This window comes from Tupaia chinensis, unplaced genomic scaffold (assembly GCF_000334495.1).
Source record: "Tupaia chinensis unplaced genomic scaffold, TupChi_1.0 Scaffold150288_1, whole genome shotgun sequence".
Classification (NCBI taxonomy): Eukaryota; Metazoa; Chordata; class Mammalia; order Scandentia; family Tupaiidae; genus Tupaia; species Tupaia belangeri.
Window position 1 is genome coordinate 906908 of NW_006210128.1, and position 11398 is coordinate 918305.

The window sequence follows — 11398 nt, forward strand, 5'->3', positions numbered from 1 at the left end:
CTGTAGACAACTCCCCATGGCAATAACAGCATTGAGGATAGGCCAAGAAGCAAAGCGGGAGTGCCTGTTAGAAGGACTAATAAAGGTGACAATAGAAGGTTCCCGCAAAGCCCACTAAATCAATTAGTACTCACCGTGCTTTGCACAAATAACACCAAGCTGACACCAAACTTACTTTCTTGCAAATAAGTTAGTTTATGCTTCTCTTTGGTAAAAGGGGGAATGAAGAGAGAGAAAAAAAGTTTCAGAAGAAAACTATAGTGCACGCTACTAGATTTTAGCTCTGTCCATATTTGTGTTTTGAGTTTTTAGTGCCTATCTACTGTTAGAACAGAATCCTCTTTTGTCCTGTCTTAGGCAAATTTTTCTTTCTTTTTTTTTTTTTAATCTTGATTCATTAAAGCTAAAACTGCTTTTCTTGAAATTAAAAAATACTAATAGCAAACTAAAGACAGTGCAGAAGGGTGGGCAATGCGGGGAAGGGAACCAAGGGGGAAACAAAGAACATTAAATGGGCACAAAAGTGGAAAACTGCTGGTAATAATGTGTACGGTAATATCTTTGACTAGACAGATATGCAGTGTCTAAGGGTGGCAAAATTCATTTTGAATGCTGTAAAGATGTAGTGATGACATTTTAAGTTTTTTTTAAATAAAAAAATATGAAGTGATATTTCAGAGTAAGGGAGAGCAAATGGAGGAGTCCTCATGGGAGATGAAAGACATGGAAAAGAACATGGTGACAGGCGTGAAGGGTAAGAGAGGGAGTAAACCACACCTCCAGACGACACCTCGGGCAGCACCTGCATCGACGCTGGTGCCGGTCACTAGGAAGGTGCAGGACGAAGGGCGGGCAGGTACTGCGTTTAGAGACTGACCAGGCCACAGGTCCTGTGCAAGAGGAAGGTCCTGCCTTGCCGTCAGTGTCACATGAGTGACCCCTGAAGCTGGGAGTCACCTAAGCTCACGAGAAAAGGGCAAGGTGGAGGAAGGACCGGGAAGGACGCGCGGAAACAGGAGCTGTTGTAGACGTGGGTGGGTGATGCAGAAGACTAGAAAGCTGCCAGACAGAGAAGAGCGGGCAGGGGCTGGGCGAAAACTACAGGAAAGGTGGCGGGCATGCCAAGGAGATAAAATGTTTTCACAGAGGATGACCAATAGGGTAAGACTCGGTGAGAAAAACGAGCACAGGGTTCTGCAACATGAAGGGTATCGGAGTTTTCAGCCAGGCTAGTTTCAAAATACCTGGAGGCTGGGGCCAGCAGGGGGCATGTGGTTAAAGCAGCTGGATCCCACGTAGTTGACTCTGTGGTTTGAGTACCGAACCCGGCAGCTTGAAAGTCATGCTGGGCACGAGTGCGTGCCCAAAATCCTGAGAGAAGAGTGGAGAGGAGATTGTGGTGTGGCCACCCCACCTGGAGGGTCACTTATCACTGTCCCTCCCTCTGTTTCTCTCTGGCGAGTGCATGCACTCTATGGCAAAAACCTATAAGACAAACAGCTCTGTGATAACGTTCAAACAAACTATCGATACGAATGACATGACGAAACCTCAATATTATGTAACTGAAAAGTACGTGTTAACAAGGGGAGTGATGGAGTAGGCGGGGTCAGGTACAACAGCATAAAAACACTCTAAATAAGGAAAACAATGTACCATAGTAACAGCAAGTGCTCACTTTAATCATAATTCTAAGTTACTTACTTTCACATTAACAGAGATGTTCCTATTAACCAAGAACTGAGCTAAGTATTATATATATTTTAATGATTAACATGATTTGAAGTTATTTTTTTAAAAAGTCATCAGGAGCTGGCTGAAAATTCTTACCATAAATATATTCTCTACATTTTTAATCACAATAAATTCAAATCTAAACTTCCTGAAAAGCTATGCTCTCTAATATTATACAGGGAGGTCAGAGTACTTAACTGCTCTTTAAAGTACTGGCTTAACATAAAGTGATTACTCCCAGAAACAGCATCCCCTTCTTTCACATTTACAATAAGAAAGGCTACGATCCTCTGCCAAGTTCTCATTTTATCGTGAAATGCAGACACTAAGACAGGTGCGTGCGGTGGTAGCAAGGAGAAGAGCATCTCAACACTCTTACTTTTATTAAGGCTTTTGACAAGGAAGAATATAAAATGCCATTACAGTCTACTAGCTACAGAGTAACCATCTATCCCCAAGCAGGAGACACGGGCCACAGTACAGCAGCCACTTCAACGTGTACAGGCCTTCTGAGTTCTCACTGTAAGAACACTCGGCTAAAGTCAAAGCATCTTTGCAATGAAACAGACAGCACAGCTTACGTAGCTTATAGGCTTCCGAAGACTGTCCTGAAACAAATGGGAACGCTCGCCTTTGCCAGCTGAGTTCTGAGCAGTTCAAGTGAAGGTGCCAGAAAGCTGACAAGCTGGAGAGGAGTATATCCCACTGGAGAAGAGCAGTGTGTGTGCGCTAGGACCTTCACGTCAAACTGATAGCCATCGACGACAATGACTTATTATACAGAGGCAGACAGGATATGCACTGCAGAAGGAAACGGTGAGAAGGCAATTCTTACAAACAAACCTCTTACCAGAGTCTTGTATAGCATTTCAGAGAGCGTAATTACAAAATGGGCACAGACCATTCACATAACATGTTAAAGGATTCCGTTTATATTACAATGACCTCGAATATAAACTCGAGCAATTATAAACACACTTGCAAAACCGACCCTTTGGGACATTTCTTTGCTACCACACTCAGCCACTAGAGGCGTTTGGATGCAAAGGTTTAACTCGTGCTAATCTGGACAAGCCAAGGCGGAGACTCTGATTTGGAGACTTTACAGACATCCCAGCCAGCGGGCTACTGCTGCTGCTGCTGCTTCCAGATGCCGCTGAAAGAAAACAAATGACACAACGCTGATCATGTCAGGAACTTCTTAACAAAAACTAATTCATAAAACTGAAGAAGCAAAAAAGCAGTTGTTAGCTGCTTCCCAGGGTGTATGAAACAATAAACTATATTTAAAAAATGCAAAGTACTAAAGAGCAGAAAGACTACATTCTTGTGTGTTCTCAACCCAAAAGCATAGTAATGACACCAACACTTCAACCAGGAAAGCTGAGACAGGAAAGTTGGGAGCAAACAACACTGGTTGTAAAGGCATTCAGAAATGCATAAAACTATACTTTCTAAAGTAATCAAAAAATCAAATGCATTTTGAAAAGTCCTATCATTTTTACAAGGAGAGAGTGACTATCCTATCCCTTATCCAAACTGCTGAGACCAGTAGTATGTCAGATTTTGGAACATGTGCACATACACAGATACCTTGGGGACAGAACCCAAGCCTAAATAGGAAATTCGCTGATATTCCTTATACTGCTTACATACTGCATGAAGGTAATTTCATACATTTTGTATTGCAGCATTCTAACTGCAACCCATCACGAGTCAGGTGCAGCATGTTCCACTGCCTAGCATTATCTTGGAGCTCAGAAAGGTTCATGCTGTGGAGCACTTCGGATTTTGAAGTTTTCAATGAGGAGTGTTCGAACTATACTCAGGTCTATTTTGTAATTACTGAATAAGTCTGCGGATGGAATCATGTCTGTACTGACTTACACTAGTCTCATTTATACCACCACTCTATCACAGCAATTATTCCCACCTAGTATTCGATTTCGAAATTCACCCATGTTAAACGTTCACAGTTGACAACGACTATAGTCACTGCTCTAAAAAGGGGTTACATTACAAGGAGAGACAGTGTGGGGCGTGGTCAGGCTGTAATCCCTTCTCCATTTTTCCATCCTGTCAGGATTTGGGGCACACATGAAAACAAATCACTGGGGCTGGGATTTGAACCATGCTCAGTCACGTGGGCTCTGGCTCTCTTAAGCACTAGGCTCCAAGGTAGGCCCAAAGGCATTATAAGTTAAAATAAACACTCATAATTAATAACCTCGAGTTTAATGGCTTATATTGCTTTATTATTCCATACTTTCAGAGGTGTAAAATAGTCATTTTATTATTTTAATTTATACTTCCTTAATTTCCAGTGAGATGGAAACTCTTCCTATTTTCTAGTTGTATTTTTTAGGGGTACTGGTATTTTGTTTCTGGTTCATTTTCCCTTTGGGGCGGTCTTCTCATATTTCTATAAAACAGGTACCAATGTAATCTGAGGAGCAAATGCAGCCCTCAGATACACTGGTTCCATGTAGTGTTAAGAGATTTCACATCAAAATCTGTATTTCTAGCTTCTTTGCAGAATAGTCAGATCTGGAAATACTAGGCCCACAATCCTCTGTGCAAGCAATAAGACAGAGCTGAGTAGCAGCTTGGTCCTTCAAAAGGGCCACAGGCTCTCAGTCTAACACAGTCTCACCTCACTCAGGTTAAGTCCATTACCTGGGCCCAGTTACCTCATTTATATCACCTGCCTGACCCTGCAACACTGCATCTGTATGCTGTGCTTTACAGTATTAATTCTTCACCCATCATTCCATTTTGTCCTGTATGTTATTTTTTAAACGGGCACATCAACTCACTAGAGAGAGAAGAGGGAGAAAGCACCCCAACAGCACGGTCATGCAATTCTTGTCCTCCCATCTCTCCTTCCCGTCTGGATCGGGGCCATGCAGGCATGCACACAGGCACACTTGCCCAGCATATTTTCAAGATGCCACAGTCAGGATTTGAACCATGGTCAGCCTAGTGGGATCCAGCTCTCAGAGCACAGTGCTTACCTACCGCACTACAGGGCTAGCCTGCCTGTTAGTATTTTTTGAGTGTGCAACTTTTAAATTTCTCTAGTCATATTATTCTTTTAAATTTCTCTCCTCGGGAAGTCACTGCTTACTCTCAGAAGGAATATACTAAGGATTATTCTCTGGGTGGTACAGCATCATTACTCATCTTCCATTACCTTCTCCAAATACTAAGTTCTCTTTAAAAATCTTGGGACTTTCTCCAGAGGGGTGAGTGGTGATGGGGTAAAATGTGCCAGCTGCGAGGCTGACCCATGTGGAGGTCCTGGGTCCACCTCTGGAGGCCTCCCTGGATGCTCCAGCACATGTGTGCCTGTGATCCGGGGCTGGCTGAGCTTGAGCAGGCTGTGGCACCAGGACCCTGTGGGGGCGCTCTCTCGCTCACTCAAGGAAAAATAAGCAACAAACTTGGGGGAAAAAAGTCTTCGAGTTTTTAAACCAGAAAGAACTTTGTATTCATTCATGAACTGAAGACCCGTATGAATTTGGAAACCATGCAACCCCACAGCTCAGGCCTGGATCTGTCTAGTTACACTGAGCTGCTATTAGGCGAGTGGCCACCAAGGATGACCCCAAATAGACCACTCAAGAGAGGTAAAGTAAAACTGGATAGATTGAGGAGTCAGAAAAGGGGAGGGGACCGCTGAAGATAGACGAGACAGCAGAAAGTGGACAATGAGGCGCTCTGACAGAAGAATCGTGCAATGAGTTTAAGGGACGAAGAGTATGAATGTCACTGATGCAGAGGATTCGTGCGGATGGATGAAGGAAGCTGGAGGCCGGACTGGCTGGGAAGGCGGCAGTCGTTGGGGCCTGGGTAAGGCTTTCAGTGACGCTAAGGGAAAGGCCTCGTCTCTGGGGTGTAGTCACCATCACACTGAACACCGCACGGCCAGCTTCGGATCCCTGGCTCAGATGAACGGAAACATGCCAGGCATGTGCCCAAGATACCAATGCGCTGGAGGGCTGGGAGAGGGGACCGCAAGGGACCAGAACTTGTTGACAGTTTCTCTCTCTCTCTTGCATGTGCATGCACATGTTCCTTATCATGAGTAAAATAAATAAGCTTAAAAAAAAAAGAAGGGTGAAATTCAGAATTCTTTTTTTTTTTTTTTTGAGATATTTTCACTGTAGGGCGCGTGCGCTCGCCAGACAGACAGAGAGAGACATAAAGACAGAAAGCGAGAAATCACCCCCCAGTGGGGATGGTCACGCCGCAATCCCTTCTCCTCCATTCTCCTCTCGGGATCTTGGGCACACACGCACACACACCCGGCGTGAGTTTAAGCCACCGGGTCCGGGACACGAACCGCGGTCAACTACGTGGGAGTCCAGCGACATAGCCATTATGCTAACTGCTGGTTCCCCGAAATTCAGAATTCTTGAAGAGTTGGTAAAACTTGACAGTGAAGTGAAAGAAAACAAAGAGAAGTCAACCTTGTAAGAGGTTGATTTTGTGAGGACATTTGTTCAATGTTAGAATTCTCATGTACAGTCCCCAAGGCTTTCATAAGATTGTATAACAGAGGTCAGCCAGTCCCAGCAAAACATTTAGTGCCAGAAATATAAATCAGGAACTTCAAATGTTTATACTGCATGACACCAATTCTCTTACTAGACATTTTGCCCTAAGAAGGTAATTGGAACATACCTACACATTTCTAAAATATGGAAGTGGGCTGGCCCTGTGGCCTAGTGACTAAGGGAGCTGGATCCTGCATGGACGACTACATGGTTCAAGTACCAGACCTGGGGGGGACTGAGAAACACACTGGGTGTGTGTGTGTGTGTGTGTGTGTGTGTGTGTGACCAAAATCCCCAAAGGAGGAAGAGAGAGGAGAAGCAAATGTGGTGTGATCACACTCTTTTGGGGAGAGCTTTCTCCCTCCCCTTCTCTGTCTCTCCCTGGTAAATAAAAAAGAAAACAGTAACAAAAAAGAATAAGGATGCTTGTGATTACTGCAGCTTTATATATAACACCGAAAAAACTGAAAGCAACCTGGATGCCCAAGGGAATGGTTAAATAAATGGGAATGCAGCACAACTCTAGTTTTTTTTTTTGAGAGGTTTTTGCCATAGGGCGCGTGTGCTCGTCAGAAAGACAGAGACAGAGACAGAAAGTGAGAAATCACCCCCCCAGGGGGGATGGCCACGCTGCAATCCCTTCTCCTCCATTCTCCTCTTGGGATCTTGGGCACGCATGCACACGCACCTGGTGTGAGTTAAAGCTGCTAGGTCCGGGATGTGAACCGCAGTTGACTACATAGGAGTCCAGCGACATAGCCATTACGCTAACTGCTGGTCCCAGCACAACTCTAGTTTTGAAGAATATATAATAATATAAGAAAATGCTCATTTCTTACTTGGAAAAAATCTACCAAAGGAAATTTTCTGAGCCCCTGTCCCTGACTGTAAGTATGCCTTACCTGGTGGGACCCACTTAGGTCTCTTACTCTCAGCTGGAGGGCTGCACAGTTGTAATGGCTTCTTGGTGGCCTCTGAAGAAAGGGGAGCCTTTTTTGGTGAAGACTGAGATTGTGGTCTGATGGCATCAGGAGCAGAGTCCACTGAAGTCAGTTATTGCAAAAACACATAAAAAAGTCGATCATAGGAAGAAAAAGTTTAACATATATGTATAAAAATTGTAAACTTACAAAACCGTATAAAAAGTAAAAATGTAGTACCGCCAATGTTATTACTCAGCCAGTGTGTATTGGAAGCCTACATACAGCCGTCTTCTCTGAGCGTTTACATGCCAGGCAGTTTGGTAAGCATAGTGCATATATTACAATACTTGAAACCGTCAAATCAACTCGGATACAGAAACACTCTCCCCCACTGTCACATAGGGGCACAGAAAGGTTAAGAAGCTGCCTGTTCTTTGAGAGCTTGGAGGGAAGCACCCGAGCCGGGATGAGGGACTAGGTAAGACTCCCTGCGAGCATTCCACAGCAGCCCCTTCCGTGAGCATCCACGAGACAATACATCAGGCTCTAAGGTTACAAAGACTTGTGGACCTTGTTCCCAGGAACTGATGGCCTGTCACGGAACTCCAGTGAAAGGACAGTACAGTAAAAACGTGTGTGTGCCGCAGCATGATGGGGTATGACAGACTATAGGTGAGCCCAGTAGGAAGGGAACCTATGATCTGGGTGTAAGTGTTTAGGGGTCGCTGGATGGTGGAGGGACGGTCTGAGCTGGATCAAGGCTGTGAAGATCAGTTGAGGGGGGTTTTCTAGGCAGAGAGAATAGAGCATGCAAATCCAGAGAATACGGCGAGTTCCAGGAGCGGTCCCGGTTTAGCAGGGCTGGAATCTCCAGGGCAGGGCAGGGCAGGTGAGATGATGCACTCCCTCCACACTAAGTGCAGATCACTTAGGAAGGCTCTGCACAACCTAGTCATAACCAGGTATTAGTTTTTCTCCGGAGTGACTTGCGGTAGTGTAGGGCAAGTAGACCACTTGGAAGGCTATTACGGTAACATACAGGAGGTGAGGGCCTGAACGAAGGTGGAGAATGGAAGGAAACAGCACAGTAGATACACTTTAGTAATTACAGGGGAGGAGGCAGTCATGGAGGTGGAAAATAATCCACAACCTGGAAGTTTCTGCCATGGGCACACTGCTAAATGGTGTCATTTACCTAGAGAATGACCACAAAAAGGGAGGAGGTTTTGGTTCTAGCTTGAGGGTGAGAAGAGGTAAATTCACCTTCAGGTAAGGCTTGTTTTAAGTTATCTAAATCCACATGAATATTCTCGCTGTACACTCTTCCTAATGTCAACATCTGAGTCCCAGGGCCAGCAGGTCGCATAGCAGTTATGTTGCTGGACCCCCACAGGGCTGACCATGGTTCAAGTCCAGGACCCGATGGCTTGAAAATCATACCAGGCCTGTGTGTGTACAAGATCCCTCGAGAAGAATGGAGAAAAAGGAACTGTGGCATGGCCACCCCCCTAGGGGGTGATTTCTCACTTTCCTTCTCCCGGTCTCTGTCTCTCCTTCCAGTGAGTACAAACCCTTGATGGCAAAAACTGCTTAAAAAAAACTGGGTCCCCTAGACCAGTGCTGTCCAACAGAGCGCTCTGTGACGACAGAAATGTTCTCTATTTTGTGCTGTCCAACATGGCAGTCACTAGCCAAGTGTAGAAACTGCACCTGAAATGCAGCTAGCAAAACTGAGGAACTTGTTTTTTATATTTTACTTAATTTTAATGAACTTAAAATGCAATAGAACCACGTGTGGCTAGTGGCTACTAGAATAGATAGCACAGTTTTTTGTTTTTTGTTTTTTTTTCAGTTTTGCTATAGGGCACATGTGCTCACTAGAGAGAGACAGACAACGTAGAGAGAGGGAGAGGGGAAGCGAGAAATCACCCCCCAGAGGAGATGGCCACATTGCAATCCCTTCTTTTGGAATTTTGGGAATGTGTGCACTGGTGCCCGGCATATTTCTTAAGCTACCAGGTCCAGGACTTGAACTGTGCGGTCAACCATGTGAAATACAGTCACCTTAACTTCCATGCCATCTGCTAGCCCACAGCACAGCTCTTAAAATGTTCTCTATCGAGGGAAAAATTATAACGTATGCTAGATAAAACACCCTTACAGGTTACACAATATGTTATCAGTAGTACCAGAAATAAACCAGTTTTTCTAATCCCTAATCCTATTTTTTTTAACAATTATATTTTACTTCTAATATTACATATTAATCTCTCTCGTTCCAAGGTATACAGAAAAGATTATTTTTCTTTCAGAGAGGTTTTTGCCATAGGGCATGTGCGCTTGCCAGAAAGACAGAGAGAGAGACAGAAAGCGAGAAATCACTCCCCAGGGGGATGGTCACGCCGCAATCCCTTCTCCTCCATTCTCCTCTCGGGATCTTGGGCATGCACGCACATGCACCCGGCGTGAGTTTAAGTCACCAGGTCTGGGGTTTGAATTTCAGTCTACTACATGGGAGTCCAGCAACATAGCCATTACACCATCTGCTGGTCCACAGAAAAGATTTTAAAAGGTAAATTCTAATTTGAAAACCAACTTTTGGTGTGTCATGATAAACTAGAATACACAAACATTGAAGAAAAAATATACTTTGGCTTTTTAAATTATAGCTTGTGGTAAGCAATGATAATTGGCCCTCGAAGATGCCTGTATCCTAATCACCAGAATAGGTGAGTACGCTGCTCTACGTGGCAAAAGGACTTTGCAGATGCAACAGTCTTGAGCTGGGGAGACTATCTGAACTGTCCAGATGGCCCAGTACAACCCAGGGGTCCTTAGACGTGACGACGAGAAGCAGGAGTCAGAGTGAGAGTGCCCTGCTGTGAGAAAGCCCCCGCTGCCAATCCTGGCTCTGAAGATGGAGGGGGCACAAGCCCAGGAACACGGATGCCCTCTAGGAGCTGGAAAAGGAAGAAAGCAGGATCTCCCTGAGAGCTTCCTCGAAGGAGCACGGCCCTGCTGACAGCCTGATTTTGGCCCAGTAAGAACCATTTTGGACTTCTGGCCTTCAGAACAGTACAACAGTATGTGCTGTTTGAAGCCACTTAGTTTACTGGGTGGTCGGAAATGTCATGATGGATTTTCGCATAGAAAAACAGAAAAATATGTCATGACTTTTCCAAGGACCCAATGATTTTCTCTCTCAAAGCCCCTAAATTTGAAATCCAAGATCTGAAAACAGATGAATTTGTCAATTTAGAACCCAGCAGAGGGAAAGTAAAACTTAACTAGTATTTGACTCTAAGTACTCAATTTGCTATTTAACGCAAGAGCAATTCCTTCATTAAAAAATGGAAAACATGAATAATGGAACTACAATTTGAAATAGCATATATTTTCTATACATAAAAATGGGTATCAATAAATAAATTTGGTTAATAAAGGTTAGGTTTTACAATAATCTATTATAGATTATGAACTCAAAAATATCCTAACTTCTTTTACACGAAAGCAGGTATTCCATATTGAATTCATTACAAATTCTTTTTTTTTTAATTATTTTATTTAATTTTATTTATTTTAATTTGACCACAGAGGGACAGAGTGAGCGAGCAAGCGAGAGAAAGAGAGAGAAAGCAAGCTGCCAGGTCTGGGACTCACACCACAGTCAGCCATGTGGGAGCCAGCATCCTTAACCACCACGCCACCTGTTGGCCTTGAAGTCATTACAAATTCTAAGATGTACTGTGAAAATAGTTCCTAACTGAATTTGTTTAGGAAAAATGAAAAAGGGCCCTAAACGTGTGGCAAAAAGCTCTTAAATCAAAGACACGAGTGAAGCACAAAAGCAAGAAACTAGAACCATGCACACTTCCCCTTTTAGTTTTCCAGAGAAAATGTGGTGGGTAGAGCTGAGGCTCTGAATGGACAAACCCGGGTTCCAATTCTAGCTTCTCCCTTCTTAGAGTCAAGATTTGCAACAAATTATTTACCCTCTGTGGGCTTCAGCTGTCCTACAGTAAGGTGACGGGGTGATCAGTAAGGTGACAGGGTGATCAGTAAGGTGATGGGGTGATCAGTAAGATGACGGGGAGGGTGATCAGTAAGGTGATGGGGGAATGATCAGTAAGATGATGGGGGGGTGATCAGTAAGGTGACGGGGGGGGGATCAGTAAGGGGAGG

At 44.2% G+C, this 11398-nt stretch overlaps 1 protein-coding gene across 1 annotated transcript in view; it reads right to left on the minus strand.

The window, feature by feature from the left end:
• Positions 1-1679: 1679 nt before the first annotated feature.
• Positions 1680-11398, minus strand: part of RAD51AP1 (RAD51 associated protein 1) — a 26729-nt gene continuing 17010 nt past the window's right edge. The window contains exons 8-9 of the mRNA XM_006172027.3: positions 7196-7336; positions 1680-2890 (exon numbers count right to left, since the gene is read on the minus strand). Of these exons, the coding sequence (XP_006172089.1) occupies positions 2754-2890; positions 7196-7336 (278 nt within the window). The 3' untranslated portion in view covers positions 1680-2753. The remainder of the gene's footprint in view (positions 2891-7195; positions 7337-11398) is intronic.